At 39.2% G+C, this 21,690-nt stretch overlaps 1 protein-coding gene across 2 annotated transcripts in view; it reads left to right on the forward strand.

Moving 5' to 3' along the window:
* The window catches only part of nkain2 (Sodium/potassium transporting ATPase interacting 2), a 468,016-nt gene extending 455,859 nt beyond the window's left edge, over window positions 1–12,157 (forward strand). Inside the window, exons 7-8 of one of the 2 annotated variants that reach the window (XR_004222782.1) lie at window positions 5,781–5,897; window positions 10,243–12,157. Coding sequence is in view for 1 of the 2 variants with exons in the window: in XM_031902662.1 (XP_031758522.1) it covers window positions 10,243–10,252 (10 nt within the window). In the remaining variant the exon portion in view is untranslated. The remainder of the gene's footprint in view (window positions 1–5,780; window positions 5,898–10,242) is intronic. The other variant, XM_031902662.1, reaches the window with a different exon arrangement.
* Window positions 12,158–21,690: the final 9,533 nt, after the last annotated feature.

The following is a 21,690-nucleotide window of genomic DNA, read 5'->3' on the forward strand; positions in this document are numbered from 1 at the left end:
AGAAGCGGATCTGGCAGAGGGGAGGGGGGGAGGGAATGAAACACATGTGCAGTATGAAGCAAGGAGGGAAAAGAAGGGAGAATACCTTTTTAGAGATGGCTGCCTGTTCTAGAAAATGTGAAGTAAGTGTGACTGAGTAAATATGTGATTAGGTGAGCCAAAAGTGTGGCGTTTTTACTAAACAATAGGAGGACTATTGGGCAGTATGCTTTTTACATTTTGACTTGCATTCTCCTTTAACTACCTGGCATAGAGACTTTTTAACTGCTTACTTTATAACTTTAGCTGGCATGTTACCAAATTTATGAATAACCTAAAAATACTACTCTTCTAGCATTACACAGTGTACCTATTGAGGCTGAGAATGTGGTTTTGTTGCATAGTTAATTTGGGATAAAAAAAAAAAAAAGACAGCAGTCCATCAAGTTCAACCCCTCCAAATGAATCCAATGAACATTAAATATATATACTGTACATATATATACATTTACAAAGGATGGCACACCGCTACATATCGGGTGCTCTGTGAAGAGTTCCAATAGTACAAAAAAAGACCAGCAACACCGGGATTTCTTGTGAAAAAAGTTAAAACGTGTATTTAAAATAGCATGAACAGCCAACGTAACATTTTGGTCCCCTAGGGTTCACACAGTCCAACTTATGTATCCACCTGGATTCCCTTCGAAGAAGGGCCTGGTCTCTGTTGTCCCCTCTTGAGAGGGGGGGTTGGTAGTCGATGGCCATACATTCAAACGTAGGTAAAGGGTGCTTCATTATAAGAAAGTGTCTTGCAACCGGTTGGTCAACTTTGCCCTCCTTAAGTGCTTTACTGATAGCTGAACAGTGGTTCCCAATGCGTTCGCGTAGGGTGGTGATTCTCTTGCCCACATAGTATAGTCCTCATGGGCAAGTGATGATGTATCAGAAAGGTGTAGAGATGAAGTCTCTGTTTTATTGGTAGTCAGTGCCCTACGGGTCGCCCAGATTCCCTGATCATGAGGTATAACCGTGTACAAACTTTTGACATGCATAGTAACCAGAAGGCTGCCATTGGGGATATCACCCAGGTCCCTGAGTCTCTGTATGATGTGTGTGGAGTCACGTGTATAGGATTGCATAGATTTCACAATGGGTTGTAGATATGAATCAATATAGGTGGAGATTGGTTGGTACAGTGAACCCACAGCAGAGATAATGGGTCTACCTGGAGGTGCCGACAGAGACTTGTGGATTTTTGGTAAGGTATAAATAATGGGTATGCGTGGGTACCCCGTAGACATACTGTACCGTGTCCTCATCCAGCCAGCCCATATTAAGAGCTGTGAATAGGAGGGAATCCAGTTCTTTTTTAAATTTATAGGTGGGATCCCCAGGGTCTGTATGTATTAGTGTCCCTAAGTTGTCCCAGTAGTTCATCCCTTTAGTAGGTATAGTCGAGTAGCACGATAGAGCCCCCCTTGTCCGCAGGTCTGATGACCAGGCTACTGTCACCTTTTAGGGACTTAATTGCTTGGCGTTCTGTTATGGAGAGGTTGGGGTAAGACCTAGTCTTTTTGGCTATACATTTAGCCTCAAGACTGAGGACTTGCCAAACGTACGCACAGCTGCTGGGGTATTGGGAGGTTCGAAATTACTTTTGGCCCTAAACCGGGGCCGGCTATCATGGAGTTTTAATTTCCTCTGGAACCTATAAATATCAACCAGGGTGTCAAAAGTGTCAAGGAAAGTACTGGGTACAAATGGAAGGCCCTTAGACAATACTGATGTCGCATTTTATACCTTTGGCAGACCCTCTGTATGGTAGACTTTTCCCCAAACTAATATGGCCTCTAAGATATAGGGACATTGGGCTGGATCTACCTGCTTGGCTACTACCAAGCGGTTGTACCCCCATGGGTCTAGGAACAGAGTGCTGCCATCGCTTATAACTTAAGGGGAGTGAGGTGCTCCGTCCGGTATGAGGTGTTGCGGCCGCGGGCAAGATGCGACGTTTCCACAACACTGCCACTTGGTAACAAGCTGGACGTAGCCTGACGTCCTCCAATAGGGTGAATCCCTGTACCTACGGGTCTCTTTCCATTTGGGCTAAGTAGCGTGGAACGAGTAGCTTCGCATACAGCGGTATGGGTAAGGGATGCCGACAGGGCATAATAATGAGACCACACATATGCTTGAAACACGTTTTACTTTATTCCGTTTTTTACCCTTTTTTATGTTTTTACCTTATTTCTCTCCTCTCTCACTTTTACCTGTCACGCTACTTGTTGTGTTTATTACGGTTACCTAGCAACATGACCCCTTGGCGCCAAAATGCGCAATTTAAATGCTAGTTTGCACGCTGTCTTGTATTCCCTGATGATAGCAAAAGAGTGACGTTTTGGGAATCATGTCCTTTTCTCAAACCATCTAGTATCTAGGGGAAGTTGTGCTCAACCACTCAATTTTAAATCATTGGGGGGTACAATGAGGCTGTGACCACACAATACTTAGAGACAACAACAAAAGATCCTCTGCACTCACCCATTACCAATATATATATATATAGGACATTAAGACATTCTGTGTATTAAGCTACCAAATATGGCCCCTTTTTTTAAGCAATACAGGGATTGTTTGTCCATATATTGCAATATACTTTAAGCTGGCCAACTACATCAAAGCCATCCCCATCTGGCCAGTCCTACACTTACTTTTATCTGATTCATTAAGAATTCTACTGCTTAAATATATATTTAATAAAGGGACTGAGTTTTACCTGCAACTTACTTGCTTTCAAGGTTAAAACCCCCAAATGAATATACAGGTATATACAGACCTATTGATACCCTCAATTATACTCTCTATAAAAATATATATATATATATACATTTCAGTTAAATGTAGATCTTTAAATCACTGCAGACTGCAGCAAGAACTCATCCAAGCCCCTCTTGGGGTGAAGACACACACAGAGCTACTAGTAGCAGCTACAAAAACAGACAATGCTGTTCATTTACTGATAATGTCTCTATGTGTGTTTTAGCAGAGGCTATTCTCGGTATTGTCTTTGGCAGGGTATTTTCTGATGTTTAGTAGCTGTGACAAGTAGCTGCTACTAAGTAGCTTTGTGTCTGTGCCCTAATTCTTCCATTCCTTTGTATATAATGAGATTTTGCATGACAACATATGACATTATTTGGGGCTTTTGAGAACCAAAAAGCTGTTCCATGGCCATGGCGAACGCGGAACCAACCCTACCCCCCCCCCCCCGTGTGCGCACGCACTATATAATGTTTATGATCTTAATATACTGTATATGTGGTATGTGGTTGAGCAGTGTATTTTAAGCCTACCATTTCTGGTGCTCTGCTTTAATTTTATGAGCCCCTCCTATAAATTTTCACATTCCTATTTTACAAAACCATAGTGGTCATTTCAAATAAAGGCAGTGAGCAAAGTGCAAAACATGGGCTCAATGCGTCCTTCTTTTGAAGTAGCTTTGATGCAGGTCTTTGTGTTCCATTTCAGAGAGGAAAGACCTGTGGCTGTCTGTGTTAGGGTGCATGCCTCATGTCCCCCCTAACTTGCAAGTCCCTCAGACAAGACTGGCCTGCACCCATTGACACTGCAGTCTGTCCTCCCCTGTTCTGGCTGCAGTCTGCACCTTGCATTTTGTAAAAAATTACAATGCAAGGTGCAGGCTGCAGCCAGAACAGGGGAGGACATTTTTGCTGAATGAGCACTCAGGGGCACATTTACTAAAATGTGTTTTCTGCCCTCGAAACGCGATATAATAAAATTTCAAAGTAACCACAATAATTTCTGAAGTTCTAAAATGTCTCAGCAATGCTTTTATCTTTTGTACAAAAATATCAAAATTGCGTTATGAAAGTCACAAAATTTTTGTGCCGAAAACTTGTGGAATTTTAACGAAATTTTGCGCATACATTCCAAAATGTTCTATAATTTATGTGAAAAGTTCATTAAAATTCCACAAGTTTTTTGTGGTTTCCGTTTAATTTCCACAAAAAAAATCGTACTTTGCGCAAAGAATACGAACATTTCGGAATTCTCTTTGGTAACACTTTCCTCGGGACTACCTTTTCACCAGGTTTGATCTGTCAAGTGCCATTGAGTCCTATGGAACGCTCCCAAAGCCAGACATGGAAGGCTTCAAACCCAGAAAGGTTTTTGTGGCGTGAACTTTTCGGCACAAAAATCTTGTGACTTTCGCAATTGCGATATTTTCATATGAACGATAAAAGCATAGTCGAGACATTTTAGAACATCAGAAATTATCGTGGTTACTCTGAATTTATACCATATTGTGTTTTTTTAAGAAAAAAATGGATTTAAGTAAATGTGCCCCTAAATGTTAGTTTACTACCTCCCCACTGGTGATCTTGGAGTTGTCAGGGGCACATTTCCAAGCAATTTTTCCCCAATGATTAAAAAAAAGCCACCCTGCAACCATGGGGTTTGTCTCCTCTATAGTTATAACAGATCTGGCACACATAGCAATCCTGGGAGTTTTATCTCCCTGGTGCTATAGAGTTAGCAGACCTGCTTGCTCTATAGTTGTAAAGACTCCCCCGCCAATCTACTACCTGTGGGCGAGGAGCAGGGGACATGGTAGGGGAATGGATGAGCAAAGGGCTGGGTAGGAGTTGCTGTGCACCAGGCCCCTCTAAAGATTTGTTTGTGTCCTTAGCCCACAGCCTTGTGCCTCTATATGGTACTGATACTATTCTGTACCTTCTAATATTCTAAAAGGAGGGACAAAATTAAAAAAAAATATGAATATAAAAGAGGTAAAAAAAAGATAAAGGTGGAAAACTAATCTTTTTCGTCAGGCATCAATTTGCATCGAAATTCTGCATTTCACCATTGCAAAATTTTTTACGTGAAACTGTAGAAAAATTTTCCAAAACAAATACAATAAAAAAAAAACAAAAATACCCATTCAATTCATGTGGAGTAAGAAAAAAATGCCCATTGACCTAAATGCATTTGGAGTAAATAAAAACACTCTTCAGCTGACTTCAATGTATTTGGATTGAGAAAAATACAATTGGAGTGAGAAAAAAGTTGAGCATGTCAAAAAAGTCGCACAGTAACTACAAAAAAACTACTCCTATTGACTTCAATGCATTTTGCAAATTTTTTACCGAAACGGGACAGATTCGCTAATCACTAAATGAAACAGCAAAACAGATAAAGAAGACAGAGAGCAAGATATATTATAAAGGGTAAAAAAGGTCCTCATAACTGTAGTAGCCAAGAGAGTAGTCCTTAGACTAATGTGCTGACAAATGGAGCTTTGTTGTAGTTTAATTATAGTCATTCAAAGTGGGTCATTTCTGGAACTGAAATGTATGGTACTTCTTGGGAACATTGAACTTCATTTTATTTCCCATTAATTTAATTATAATGCGTTGGTAAGTGATCTGCAGGGCACAGTCTGCTTAAAGAAACAAGTCGGTAAACTGATGCCTGGCTATTCAGCATTTTAATTTAGATACATATTTCATATCTGCTAAGAAACCAGGGCAGTCACCAATGTGCATCTAAATTAATTGTTTATCAGCCCTAAGGGGTACACGTACTCTACCAATGTGACTAACTATTGTATTAAATATATCAGAGCAACTGTGTATCTGCATGTTTAGTTTTACTGACCTGATCTCTTTTCTTCTATTTTTCTACAGTTGCCAGAATTTTTTGCTAGGGTTGGCCAGTACTGTATAGCAAGTACCTGTTAAAGGGGTTACTTGTTCCTAATTTCACTTTCTTGCTCATAGGAGTCAGATCAGAGAGGACCTGAGGAATCAGTGTGGCTGGCCTGCAGGAGATCCATAAAGTATTACAAGAAATGTGTCTTCATTTATTCCTATTGCCCAAGCACTAGTGACAATGAGGTGAGATATATTGTGCCTACAGGGGTTAGTCATATTACAGAACTCACATCCAATAGGGCAAAGTAGTAGATGAAAAGATCTCAATTGTCCCAAATCCCATAGCAGCAAATAATGTTTGTTTTAAGTAGTGATGAGCCAATTTTTTCACCAGGCATGGATTTGCAGCGTATTTCCGTATTTCGCCATTGTCGAATTGTTTTACGAAACTTCCATGAAAATGCGCCGCGGAAAAATTCGTTGCACGGATTTTTTTTGGCGCGCATCAAATTGGACGCGTTCGCTTAAAAAAAGGGTGTGGTCTCATCAAATTGCGGCAAAATGGGTGAGGTCGCAGCAAAATTGGGCAACAAAAAGTGCGGGCGACAAAAAAAAATAGCCACGGCTACAAAAAGTAGATGCGGACAAAAAAAATTGCCAAAAAAATTGCACAACAAATGCATTTTGCAAATTTGTCGCCGTTTCGCAAATTTTCTTGTCGCTTTGCAATTTTTATGGCGAAGCAAAATGGGACAGATTCACTCATCACTAGTTTTAAGCATTGGAATAGGAAATAATATTTGCAGTAGACAATGATAAGAGACAGCCATGTTTTATAGAGAGACATTAAAGGGCCCATTCATTAAACTACAAATTTTCGCCAATTAAAAGCACAATTGTGCGATAATTCTTTTCATGGTCGTATGAAAATATTTTGTATCTGAAAGTCATGAAATTTTCGTATCCGAACAATCGTAAATGGCACAAAAACCTTTCTGGCTGTTAAACTTCAATGCATGATTTTGAAAGCCTTCCATGGGACTCAATGGCACTCTGCAGCTCTAACCTGGCCAAAAGAAAGTCACGATACCAAAGCTTGAATGAATTCTAAAATGGTAAAAAATACAACTGCAAAAATACAACTTTTTCGCTGAAGTTAACGAAAAACAAGAAAACGTCGTACTATTTTAACAATATTATCGTGGTCATTACAAAAAGTTCTAATAATTGGAAAAACATGAATTTTTCTGAAAAAAAAAATTGTGGTTTAATGAATGGGCCCCTTAATCATAGTTTACCTCTGCATACTTAGGAGGAGGTTCATGAAAACATGCATTATTTATAATTGTTCTTACTATTTCCAGAGAGAAGTTATCTTCACTTGAGTACTGGAGTACTGGAGTACTCAAGTGCTTTAGCATTAAGAATCCGAGCATGGATGCTCCACCACCTATGACAGTTGATGAGCATTTAGGTTTCTTTGTTTGTTACCCCCCTCCCCTAATAATTCTGGAACCAATGGGTAGTTGTTATAGCAGGTATAATAAAGGTATTGGTTTATTAAACCCCTAAAACCTTTGGTTTTTAGTCTACCAGCCTAAAGGTGGCCATACACCTTACAATTGCGATTTCATTCCATCCATACAGAGCTGAATCATCAGATATGGAGGTAGAAACAATAGGGATTCTACCTCCACCTGACGATTCAGCCTTAAACACAGATTTTGTGCCTTCAACAGTGCCTGAGAAAAATATTTTGTCCCACCAAATCGACAACCGATATCTGACACTTATGTTGTCTCGTCGATCCACCATACACGCACCAAATATCGTATAAGATGAGGTTTTGCACGATAATATTGGTGTGTGTATGGAATCCTTAAGAGATATATGTTTGCATGTGGTATGGGCTCTGTAAAATGGCCATACATTAGCTGGTTTTCCAAGTCAAATCACTGGCCTACATGCTGTTTATATGGATAGTGGACCATTGACCATACATGAAATGGTAAAATGCTATTGTTTGGCTCATTTTGGTTGATGGCCTGACTCTAACCATTATGTGCCGATTTCCTATGAGCCTCCTGACAAGGTGCAACAGTAGTTCAAAGGTTGTTTTAACAGATAAAATGCAAAGGGTCGGACTGGGGGTGCAGGGCCTACCACGGCTTCTGCCTCAGGGGCCCCTGCACCCCCAATGGCCCCGCCATGGCCTTCACACACCTCCCTGCCGGGGGCCCCTCACCCAACCGGCCACCTCCCCCAAGCGCGTTTAAATTAAACTTACCTGCAGAACGTCATGGGAGGGAGAACGAAGGATCAGTGAAGTGCCCTGTGGGGATCGGGTCTGGCCCAGCGGTGGCCCAGTCTGACCGTGGCTAAAGCTGACCACCAGGTAGACATGGCCTGACAGTTGGGCAGTATGGTAGAAAACATGGGCAATATATGCTCAGTATTACTGAGAATAAGCTGTAAAATAGGTATCTTGTGAGTTCAAAGCTAGGATTGTTAACAGTGTAAGGGGTAACTCACACTCTTTATTATCTCTGGAGGTAAAAGCAAAAAATTATTTATGTGCAGCAGCACAGCAAATGATTACAGTAAATAGACATTATTAAGTTACATTAAATGTAGGGTTTCTCATGTAGTTACTTCCAAAAAAAGAAAAGGACTTTCTGCAAGATCCCTGAAAAATGGCACCCTGAAGAATCTTTTAACATTCTGCTTGAGATTGATTTCTATTTATAAGGCCATATATATTATATTTGTTGGTGCTCCTGGACAATACCTGTTTATTTTGTTTGTATAGCACCGAAAAAACATAGTGGTAGAAACAAAGGCCCTTGGGGATTGGGATTAGGTTGTTATGAAGCATATAAAGGTATTAATATTGAAATATGTATGCATGTATTACTGATATGACTGACAATTTAGACCAGATGAAAAAACTGATTTATTCTTCCCGACGCCAACCATTTCCTTTTTTTATCTGTTCTTGTCAACACTCCTTGATCTACACTGTAGGCAAACCTTTGGTTCTGTGATGCTGGGACACTGACTATTTTGTGATTATTATAAAGAGAATACTATTAAGGGAGAATAGGTGCTTTTTGTCTGTTTATGGAAACTGATTTACTATACAGATTTAGGATGAAGAACAGTTTTATGTTAATATTTGAGGAAGTACAAAGATGGGAGAAAGCAAAGAGAAAAAAGAAGAGAGAACGAAAATGCTTTAGGAAAATACACCAGTATTTTAATTGGCGCATAAATATTTCCCATTGACTTTGACAGTTTACGCAAGGACTGAAGTGGTGTAAAAAATTACCATCAAACAGAGCATTCAGGCTGCGTACAATTAAACACACGCCTTGATAATTTCACCATATTTCACTTATACAGCATCTTTTCAGCCTTAATCGTTTTACACAGTATGATAAATAGGCCCCTTAGTGTACTTATGTCAGCCAATTATGGGTTAGTCACACAATCACTGAAACTGCTCAGGCTAAAGGCACTGCGCACTGCTGATGGTCAGTCCTCTAGCTGGTTGCAAATGACTTATTTACAGTATCTTGTTACTACATGTATTATTAGCTTTACACAAGGAGTTTCAAATGACGTGAAATTGCTTAAAGAGTCAGTTGAAAAATACTCTTCTGAACACTGTAAATGAGACCGTCCTGCATAGAGTACGGGGGGACCTAAGTTTTAAAGGGGACCTTTCATCCTAAGAAATAATTCCAAATCCTTTTCTATCTTGTTAGTTGACAAAAATAAACTGTACATACACTATATAAATTATTTATATTTTGTTTCATTCAGTCTTGGAATTAACAATCACAGCAAGCAGGCAGGCACCATGGCAGGCACTGTTACTAAGATTTTGTATCACACCAAAATCTTGTCCATGTGCCAGAATGGGGGTCTTATGCCCATGCCTATGAACAAGCTACACAATTATAAGTCTTGAGGAGGAAGGGGGGACGAGTGCTGTGCCATCTAGGATGTACTGAATGGAAAGTGAAAGTAATTGACTATGCCTGGGGCATAGAGGTGGGGCAGCAAATATATCATTGACAGCTCAGATTTTTAAATAAAATTATAACAGGTATTATTTTAATAAAAAAATGAATGTGGGTTTCATGTTAAATTTGCAAAGATGTATTATTATACAGCTTTTTATTTCTCAGTAGGAGAAATGTGTTTGCATCCAATACAGTGTATTTTTTTTAACATATAGAAAAAGGAAATCAGTTTTTAAAATTAGAATTATTTCCTTAAAATTGGCTTTAGGGGATTTGAAGCTTAATTCAGGGTTTGTTAGATAACAGGTTTCAGGATAAAGCATCCAATATCTGTTTACAAAACAGATCATGTAATACTTTATAATGATGGGTCCCTAAAATAATGATTTTGCTGTCGGATACACTAATTTATATTTAAGCTGCTGAATCTGTCACATTTGCATGTGCTCTTTGGCATTAAGATGGACAGTAAAGTGGGTCTAAGAAGTATAATAATATAACAAACATATACTGTTTTTTTTATTTTAAAAATATAATTTTGTTTCTTTATTTTCTCCTAGGTCAAAATGAACCAGCAAATTACCTGAGTATCAGATTAAAGACCGTTGTTCCCCTTGCCTTTTTTATGGAGATATTCCGTAGGATTATCTGAAGAGGAAGAAACAATTCCATGCAACAGATCTGTTTCCCTGGATATAAGAACAGCATTGTTCTCATAGTGCCCAGATGGATACATTTATTGTAAAACCGAATTTCCTGACACCAGTGAAAGCCTCAAACTGCTTAAGAACAGATACATTGGCACCCTCTTCTGGAATTCTCTATTATTATTTTTCCTTCCTTTTTTGCACTGCTAACCCTGTAACCATTGAATTTTTTAGAGATTAACTTGGATAGATTGGATAGATCAGAATTCAATGAATACTTTACACAATGCTCAAAGTGCCATAATGACTCCTCATTGCAAGGCAAGGGGATACAAGAGGAGTTGTTGGTTTGTTTTTGGGGGTTTTTTTGTTGTTTTAAATTTTTTTTTTGCAGGTCTGTATCATAAGAACAAACCATGCCTGCACATTGCCTTAACCCAGCCAAAATGTGATTGTCAGAGGACGATATACGGAGTAGCAGGAGGTGTCATGGTTCAATTTAATGCTAACATTAGCCTGCCATTCCACAGAACTGATCTGCTGACTGGATGGCATTCTAATCAGACTGCTATGCTAATGTAAATCCTTCAGAATGACAACAGCTCTTGTTTACTCTCGAAATCAAAGTGTGCAGAGTTGCCTTTTAAGTAAGGTTTATGACACTGAGGCCCCTTAGCTCAGAAAACATCTGTCACCATTTTTTTGTTTGGGTGCTATTACTGATGTTACATTAACTTGGCGGAAAAAGTGCAATGAAAAAATATGGCAATACAATGCCCAGAAGTAACTTTTTTTATTCATATTTACACCAGTAGTTAGCTTCATAATAACAATATTAGAAGCTCTGTACTCCAAAGCCTTTAACCTGATGACTTGACACAGGAGGATATACTTTATCTGTAGGCATGGTAACATAACTGCTATTGCACTGGGGAGAGTCATTAAAGTATTTCTTTGCCTTCTGGTTCACTTGCAACCATCCCCAAATTAACTGGCATAGTTATGTAGCCCATGACCAGAACTGGTTTAATGTTAGGGCAAACTAGACATTTGACCTTGACCCCACACTCAGAGGGGCCCAGAGGATGTCCTTTATAAAGAATAAATTATATATATATATATATAATTACATTGTGTAATAATTGTTAGATGCTTTCAGTATTTATATCAGGGGTATTTAATATACAGGACTCCAAGTTCTTGAACTGCAAATTTCAGAATCCTTTTGATAGCCAATGTCAGAATGATTCTGATAATTGTAGCTCAACAATGGCCAAAAGACCATGGTAGGATCATGGCTGACTTAAGTGGTTTTCCTCTTAAGCTGGGGCCCAGTCTTAGCTGCATTGTATGGCACCCCTCATTTCTGTAACTATGGCCTCCATTATATAAGAGGAAAAGCTGCTTTAATGGTTTATACCTTTTATCCACTGTTGGTGTTAGTTTTTATGTAACTAGTTTTTTCTTTTCTCAAAATAAAGTGAGGACATGTTTCTAATCAGTAATACCAACAAAACATTTAGAACTAACTAATATTTTTTACAGTACCTAATTTCAGTGTAAGATATAGTGTATGTGAGCTCTTTTTACACTACATTAGAAAGGTTTCTTTTGTGGATATCTGGAACAATATTTTTTGTGAAGTCTGGGGATTTTGTTAGTAGATTATTAGAATGCATACTGGTATTTTATCTTCCTGTACTTGTGACTATAAAAAATGACTACAGTGAACTTTTTTTGGGGGGTGGGAGGGAAGTTTATTAGAGTTATAAGATGTGTTTATAAATTATTGATTTTGAACTTGATTAGATAAAAAAAATACCAAATATCTTGCTTCTCAATTTCTTCATTGATTTGTGAACTAAAAAAATATAACATTTCAACAGTGACTGGAATTTAATACCAAACTTCAGGGGTCAGTGTTAACCTGTCACTAAAAAGCAGCTCCCAAAATCTCTGTGGACTGGCTAAGACTAAAATTTGGATTTATGTGCCCCAGGTGGAGAATATACAAGCTTTCTTAAACTTGCTGCGTGACCAAAAGAATAATCCACACAATGGACCTTCCGTATGCACTGGTGGTGTCTGCCATATGAGACATTGGACACACTCCAAAAAGGGAATCAATTTCTTTCACTCTTTCTATTCCAAATATATCCCTACTTGTAGGAAAGCTAAATACATTATATTCCTACATACAGTTTGCACACCATGCTTATGAATACATACAGATTCAGATAAATGAATACAGGGACAGGTATGGAACCTGTTATCCAGAATGCTTGGGACTTGGAGTTTTCTGAATAAAGGGTCTTTATATAATTTGGATCTTCATACTTAAAGTGCTCTGTTTATTATGCTGTGTAAAACTAAATTTACCAAACTGTAAAAAATGTGTAAAAAATTGTGTGTTTTACATCTGAATGACAGATTTGACCCTGTTATTTTTGCCAGTCTCTCGCTAGGAAAAAAATGTCTCTTTAAAGGCATAAAACAGTTGTACTGTTTTTATGCAGCGATGCATGACGATGTGTGACGAATTTTGTTGCTGTTTTTTTACACTGCATAATAAATCTGACCCTAGGTCTACTAAAAAAATCATTTAAATTACCACAAAGGATTCTTTTGCCTTCAATAAGGATTAAATATATATTAGTTGGGATTAATTACAAGGTGCTGTTTTGTTATTACAGAGATAATGGTTCTGAAATATTTAATTAAAATAGAGTCTATGTGAGGTGGCCATCCCGTAATTTGGAGCCTTCTGGATAACAGGTTTTTCAGATAACAGCCCCCATACCTGTATTATCCAGATGCTTGGGACCTGGGGTTTTTTGGGTAATGGATCTTTCCATATATTTATCATGCTGTGTAAAAAATGGAGTGAAGAATTACCGGTGATGTTGCCCAGGGCAACCAATCAACAATATGATTTCAACACTAAGAAAACCAAAGCAAAGCATCTGATTGGCTGCTATGAGCAACATCACCAGTGATTTTACTTCACTTTTTACACAGCATGATAAATATACCCCTCAGTCTACAAAAAGCATTTCAACATTTAATAAACCCAATAGGTTTTCCACCAATATGAATAATAGGTTTGCTATCATCAAATACAAAGTACTGTTATATTAAAACAGAATAAAAGAAAATCATTTCCAAAAAATGTCATTATATTCTTAAAACGGACTATAGGACTACAGGAAATGGCCTTCTCATAATTTAAAGCTTTCTGGATAGAGGGTTTTCAGGTAATGGGTGCCATATCTGTACTTTCATTTAATGGCATAATTCAGGATATTTACAGAGTTTGTCATACAAAAGTGCTTTTCTTGATTAAGAACCGAGGAAGACATTTTCAAATAAGAAATTGAACATTTACATTGAATTCCATAAAGCCAAATTATCAGTATAAGGTGGTTTTATTGTTAAAGGTTCAAAAAAACTATATTGAAATAAGGAAATATTATCTTAATGACTAATTTATGACTGGTGTTTGAAAATTGTTCTATTGAAAGTAAATACGTGAAATGTGATTGGTGTTGGTGGCTTCACCCACTTTTTCTACCTTTGAACAGCAAATACCCAGTGACTAACTTTGGAAAGTTTAACAACCCTGGAATTAATACTTAAATTATGGCATCAGTTTAAATATAAACCAATGAAATTTAATGGGTGGAAATGGATTGACTGTTGGTGGCTCTGCCCACTTTTTCTAACCCTGAATACGTAGTCAGCCAGTGACTGACTGTGCAAAGTTTGGGAACCCTGATATAAATAGTGTGAGAAAGGCAGCATTCTGATTGGTCTGATTGGCTGTTGGTGGCCCCACCCACTTTTTAAAACCTAAAACTGCAGTCCCCTAGTGACCCTGGTGTTAATACTGTGAGAATGGCAGCAGGTTAAATTTCCCTATTGAAAATCAGTAGGCAAAATCTGACTGGCTGTTGTTGGCCCCGCCCACTTTTCTAAACTTGGAATTTAGTCACCTAGTGACAAACTGTGCAAAGTTTGGGGACCCAGACATTAAACATGTGAGAATGGCAGCAATTTAAATTTTCCCACTGAAAACAATGAAAGAAATTTGATCGGCTTTTGGCGGCCCCGCCCACTTTTTCTAACCTTGAGTACGTAGTCACCCAGTGACTGATTGTGCAAAGTTTGGGAATCCTGGCATCAAACCAATAAAATTCAATAGGTGAAATCTGATTGCCTAGTGTTGGCTCCACCCACTTTTTTTAAACTAAAACTGCAGTTCCCTAGTGACCAACTGTGAAAAGTTTGGGGTTAATACTGTGAGAATGGCAGCAGGTTGAATTTGACTTGGTGTAAATCCAACTTGCTGCCATTCTCACAGTAATAACACCAGGGTCCCCAAACTTTGCAGGGTTGGGCACTAGGTAACTGGGGTTCAAGGCTAGAAAAAGTGGGCGGAGCCACCAACCACCAATCAGATTTTAACTATTGACTTTCAATGGGGAAATTCAACCTGTGCCACAGTCAACAACAGCCAATCAGATTTCACCTACAGACTTCATATATTTAAATTTAAACTGCTGCCATTCTTTAAATATTAATACGAAAGTCCCTAAACTTTCCAGAGTTAGTCACTGGGTTCCAGGTTAGAGAAAGGGGGCGGGGCCACCAACTGCCAATCAGATGTCACTCGTTGACTTTCAGTGGGGAAATTTGAATTGCTGCCATTCAGACACTATTAAAACCAGGGTCCCCAAACTTTGCACAGGGGTTTTTACCATTTAACTGTGGGTCCAAGGTTAGAAAAAGTGGGCGGAGCCAAGGACAGATTAGATTTCATTCAGTTACTTCATGTTTTTCAACCCAACATGAAATTTGTTCTCAAACTTCCCTTTCTAGTTCTCATTAATTTTTGGCATATAATATATATCTAACCAAAGATCATAATGTGTACCCCTCTAAAAATAACGTCAGAAATTTCTACCCAAGCATAATTCTGCAGGTGGAGAAATGCCTAAACCTGATGATAGGTTGTTTCCATTACACTCAAACAGAGAAAAATAGGAATCAGCACTTGCAAAATGGCTCTTGGGGGGAAACCCTCCCTATGTTCCTCTACATGAGAAGAAATTGGATAACTTGTTTAAAAGGCAATATGTAATGTAAATATTTTCGTACATATTTCCAAGCAACACAGTAAAAATAAAAACCACAAAAGATAAAAAAAATATAAAATTGCATTTCATTTTTCTTTTAATATGTAATTTAAAGAGCCTTTGATCATTGCTTTCAGTTCATGCTTCAACTACATCTGTTGGCATGGTTTGTACATGCAGACGTTTGTAGTAGTTGAAGTTTTGGGTTTGGGAACCCTGGCATTAAACCAGTAAAATTCAATAGGTGAAATCTGATTGGCTTTTGCTTCCTTCGCCCACTTTTTCAAACCTAAAACTGCAGTCCCCTAGTGACCAACTGTGAAGAGTTTGGGGACCCTGGTGTTAGTACTGTGAGAATTGCAGCAGGCTGATTTTCCCAATTGAAAGTCAATAGGTAATATCTGATTGGCTGTTGGTGGCTCAGCCCACTTTTTTTTTCTTTTTTTTAAACTTGAATACGTAGTCACCCAGTGACTGACTGTCTAAAGTTTGGAAACCCTGGCATCAAACCAATAAAATTCAATAGGTGAAATCTGATTGGCTGTTGGTGGCGCCACCCACTTTTCAAAACTAAAACTGCAGTCCCCTAGTGACCAACTGTGAAAAGTTTGTGGACCCTGGTATTATTACTGTGAGAATGGCAGCAGGTTGAATTTCCACCAAGTCAATAGGTAAAATTTGATTGGCTGTTCACAGCTCCACCCACTCTTGGGCATCCAACAATCATCATATTTTAATTCGGGCTGACCCCATGACTATGTGATTCAAGTTTGGGGAGTGTAGCCTCAAAGCTGTAAGATTGGCAACAGTATTAATTTCCCCATTAAAGTCACAGGGTGAAATTTGATTGGCTGTTGTTGGCCCCTCCCACTTTGGGTAATCTAACAAATGTCACTGTTTCATTCGGGGTGACCCCATTTTTATGTTATTCAATTTTGGGGGGTGTAGCTTCAAAGCTGTAAGTGCGGCAGCATTTTGAAAATCTTCCCTGTCAAAGTCAATGGGAAAATTGGGGTGTTTGGAGCAGTGCCACAAAAAGAAGTGGGGCGGGATTGCTTAGAAAAGCACAAGCAACCTGCTCCGCTATTGGGCGAAGAAGTGTGGAGAGTTTGGGTGTTGTACCCCTAAAACTGTAGGAGGAGTAGCGTTTAAAAAATGGGGGGCGCTAAGAATAAGAAAAAGAAGAAGAAGAAGCGGAAGAATAAGTTGAAGTCGAAGAACAGTATGTTGGGTTTTTCAACCCAACATAATCATACAAAAAGTAACAGGCCTTTCAGGGTGTTGAGAAACAATTACTTTCTTGAAGAAAGTAACAAAGGTTTCAGAGAGAAAAAAAAGGTCTTAATGAATTAACACTTGCAAAGCCAACACGTTTTTCTGGAAGCTAAATAAAAAAGTTGCCAGGTCCTGACATCATTTTAGGTAACACACATCTTTACTATCCACTAACACTGGGAGAGTTCTGTTATAAAGCCAGCGCTAATAGACTTGCTGTCATTTAATAAATGTCTTTGGTTTTGTTGGCTCAGCAGGAATTTGATGTGAGAAAGCTGTTTATTGCCAAGGTTTTTGTGCACTATTAAAGCTTACAAAATTCATCTCATGTTGTGTTCCTACTCTCAAAACACTTATTATACGGCTCTTTCACAAATAATATCATAAATACTATCTAAGTGCCGAAATACAAATTCATTTCTGTAAGTAAACTTGTGATATTGATCTGTCAGTATTTTGGAAAGTGTGTGGAAATATAATACCCCAAGTCATGCAGATTAATGCATACAAAGAACACTGTATTGGGTTGACAATTCATTCATCCTTAAAGTTTTCAGTGGAGTAAATACACAGAATATTGAGTCCTGCTCAGTAGCTGATATCAACAGTGCTGCTGTGAGAGATTGACTTTTCTAACAAATCTTCAGTGGGAGGGGGGGGGACATAGATGTCTAGTATGTTATTGAAAGTTCCCCCTAATTACTGGTGACTGGGCACAAATATGTATTTTGGGCCAACGTATTTTTAGCCCTTAGCGTGCAATTTTGTACTCTGAGTGCACAGTACATACAGTGTCAAACTGCACAGTTTCTAGGCCCGGATTTGTGGCGAGGCCACAAAGGCCCGGGCCTAGGGCGACAAAAATTTAGGGGCGGTATGCTGCCCCGCCGCGCCAAAGTTTTTTACTCCCATACGGAGCAATGGGGACCTCTCCCCACTGATCCGTATGAAGTTGAAATTGACGCCTGCGTGAATGCGCATGCGTGTGCTCATAGGGGGCGCGGGAATGAGTTGCGAACGCACATGTGCATGGGGGGGGGGCGATGAAGGGGGTTGGCTTCGCTGCGCGCGGATCAGAAATCTGGCGCTCACAGTTTCTTCTTTTGGTGCTGGCCTGGCTTGTTTTTGACATACTTCCTGGATTCTTTTCATGGTTTGTTGCTTATTTCTCTGCTTTTTGTAACCATTTTTCAAACTTCCAGCTGTAGTCTCTCTGTCTGTTCCTTACCAGACACACATTATTATGCTGTACCCATACTTAAACCCTCCAAGTGAAAGTTTTTCTATGCTAGTAAGTGCATAGTCTTCACTACTTACATCCTTACTACTTACCTGTGCTTTCCAGTCCTTCAGCTCCTCTCCTTCAAGTTGACAACTTGAGGGCAGGGGTACACAAGGAGATGAATCGCCCCACGACAAATCTTCATTGTAGCGGGCGACTAATCTCCCCGCAATGCCATCCCACCGGCTAGATCTCCCCTTGTACCCCTGCCCCAAAAATTGCACTTTGCAAACTTGATTACATTTATAAGTTAGCCTTTCTTTGGTGTATCTTAAAAGAGACTGAGAGAGACTTGGATATTAAGAGGGGGAATCAGAGGGGAGCAGAGCAGACCTGTGAGTGAAAAAAGTATTGCAGTCGTTCGGGACAGAGTAGCTTACAAATTGTCCAATGAGGGAGGCATTTCAGGTTTACTCTGCTTACATTCTTTTCAACCATTGTTTGCTTAAGCCTGCTTGCACAACTACTAGCACAGAGCTCTTACTCTTGAAATGGGCATAGACTCATTCATTAGTTTAGTGACCTTTTTCCCCGATATGCTTACCCTGAGGTGGGCAATATTAGACTGTTTTGATTGTTTAGCACGCGGCCAAAGATCAGATCACCTTGCCTGGATACAGGCTGTCAGACGAGGACCGCATCAGTGTGACAATGCGTAGCTTGTCCTAACAGATTTTTAAACCTGCCCAATTCTGGGCAGAACCTGCCCACATCTGGATGATATTTGTCCAGATATTAGTCAAGTAGGCTTGTCTAAATGCCCTATACAAGGGTCAATAAGTTGCCGAATTTCAATTTTTAGCAGCCCATGTATGACCACCTATAGCCACTTAGCCCCACTTCCATCCAGCTAAATGATCCTTCAGCAACAATAGGAGTCGCCTGTGGAAAGGCCTTTGCATTTGCTTTGGTTTTCCAAAGTTCCCACGAGTTTAAAAATTGAAGCGATCCGAAGGCCTTTCCACCAGCCACTCCTATTGTTGCCAATGGAAAGGGATTTTGGAGCAGTTAGACACATGGAGCTACTATGTGTCTTTACCGTAACAGTAAAGATCAAAGCTTTCAAAGTTGTCCACAGCAGATCTCTTTGATCTTGATTTTGTGCAAGTGGCTCAGCACTGCGTCATTGTTCTCTAAAAAAACACTGGCAAGAATCAAGAAAAGTGGCGAGGTCAGCAAGCGAGCAGATCTTTTCCCAATATGGCAATATTGGGATAAATATAATGGTGGGCATAGGCGGAGTTGAATTGGGGGCCGACAGAAAAATCAAACGTGTCTGATGGAGATCCAATTCTGATGGCCCAATTTCAGGCCAGATGTCAGACAGGGAGGCCTATCGGTGGTGCCCATACACAGGCAGATAAGCTGCCAAATTGGTCTTAAGGGCCAATATCGGCAGCTGAAATCTGCCCATGTATGGCCACCTTTAGTTAGGGGCCAGATTTATCAAAATATGAGTTTAAAGCTTAATATTTAAAAACTCACCCATGTTCAATTCATTCCTATGGAATTTTTAGAAGCGTATTTATCAAATGGTTCTAACTTTCACCCATTGATAAATACGCTCCTAAAAATCCAATAGAAATGAATACAACATGGATAAGTTTTTATGTATTAAGCTCTAAACTCACATTTTGATAAATCTGCTTCAGGGTTGATTATTATCCAATTCTTATGCTGAATGCATGCAGTTAGTCCCTAAGCTCAGACAACTGAAAGAATCCCAGAGCATGTGATGTGAATCAGCAGAAAATAGGATTTGGAGCTACTATGGGCATATTTGGAGGCACAGATCTTTACTTCTAAAGGACTGTGGTGGTCTTGGGCTAGTAAAGAAGCACAATATGTATAGTGTAAAATGGCGACACTATTTTTTACTCAGCTTCTTTAGCTTTCCTTTAACATCGTATGTTCTTACAAATGGTATGATGGTTTGTTAGGTCTCAAAGTTCTGTCCAGTGCAGGATTTCTAATTTGCGTGCCCCAAGGCTGCCCCCATTCTGCCCCCCCACACATGTGCAAACACCCCCCAGCTGCCCCCCCCACCCCTCGAGTGCGCATGTGTGAATGTTTAAACTCCCATACGGAGCAGTGGGGAGTTTTGTGCCACCCTAGGCCCATTTATCCTCATTATAACCTTTCTGTTTAAATCTCTAAATCATTTTATTAGTCTGTAGATTACTCACAATTCTTCTGACCTGTACAGGTACTAATTTGATATTTGATATTTTCATATACTTGTGATGGATTAGAGGCAACAAATTCAACAATACACAACCATAATGAACAATGAATAGTGAACATTTCATTCAACCAAATATATTTTTTTCAAACATATTTATGAAATTTTGACAGAATGCCAGTGATAAATGTGCACTCATACATGTTCCTTGTAGCTGAAGAAAATATTTATTGTCATATCTGAATACATTTTTGGCTGACATGCCCACCACCAGCTAAACATTATATTGAGAAATGCATTTAATGCCCTTGTTGTCACAAATAATACGTCACATCAAGATGGACATCAGGTCATGCCCAAATTCAAAACCTACAGTATACTTTATAATAACATGGTAGTGCATAGCCCTGTCAAGCCATTCAAGGCCATCAAACCTCATTGTTACAAGTGTTCAGTAGTGATGAACGAATTTTTGCCCGGTTTTCTGTGAAAAATATAGTTACATAGGGTTGAAAAAAGACCAAAAAAAGTCCATCAAGTTCAACCCTTCCAAGTAAACTCAGCACACACAAACCTATATTTACCTATCTATACACTCACATTCATAAACTATACATATAAACATTAATATTAACATTAATACTAACTGCAGATATTAGTATCACAATAGCCTTGGATACTATGCTTGTTCAAGAACTCATCCAGGCCCCTCGTAAAGGCATTAACAGAATCTGCCATTACAACATCACTAGGAAGGGCATTCCACAAACTCACTGCCCTCACCGTGAAAAACCACTTACGCTGCTTCAGCTCTGTTCCTCTACTCTAAAGGGGTGGCCTCTGGTGCGTTGATCGTTTTTATGGGAAAAAGAACATCCCCCATCTGCCTATAATCCCATCTAATATATTTGAACAGAGTCATCATGTCCCCTCACAAGTGCCTTTTTCCAGAGAAAACAACCCCAACCTCGACAGTCTAACCTCATAGCTTAAATCTTTCATCCCCTTTACCAGTTTAGTTGCAAGTCTCTGCATTAATATCCTTTTTGAGAACTGGAGCTCAAAACTGTACTGCATACTCAAGGTGAGGCCTTACCAGGGACCTATAAAGCGGCAAAATTATGTTCTCATCCCTTGAGTCAATGCCCTTTTTTATACAAGACAGCACTTTATTTGCTTTAGTAGTCACCAAATGACATAGCCTGGAATTAGACTTGCTATCTACAAAAAAACCCAGATCCTTCTCCACTACTTTTTAGTAAAGCGAATCAGGACAGATTTACCCATGTTCTGTTCCAAGTCAGCTTCATCCACCTGGGTATTCTTGACTAAAGCATATGATCATAGTATTTAGCAGTGTTTTTCAACCTTTTTTGGGCAAAGGCACACTTGTTTCATGAAAAAAATCACGAGGCACACCACCATTAGAAAATGTTAAAAAATTTAACTCTGTGCCCAGCAGCAGTGCCCCCCTAGTACACTGGTGC

The sequence above is a fragment of the Xenopus tropicalis genome, chromosome 5 (genome assembly GCF_000004195.4).
Source record: "Xenopus tropicalis strain Nigerian chromosome 5, UCB_Xtro_10.0, whole genome shotgun sequence".
NCBI lineage: Eukaryota > Metazoa > Chordata > Amphibia > Anura > Pipidae > Xenopus > Xenopus tropicalis.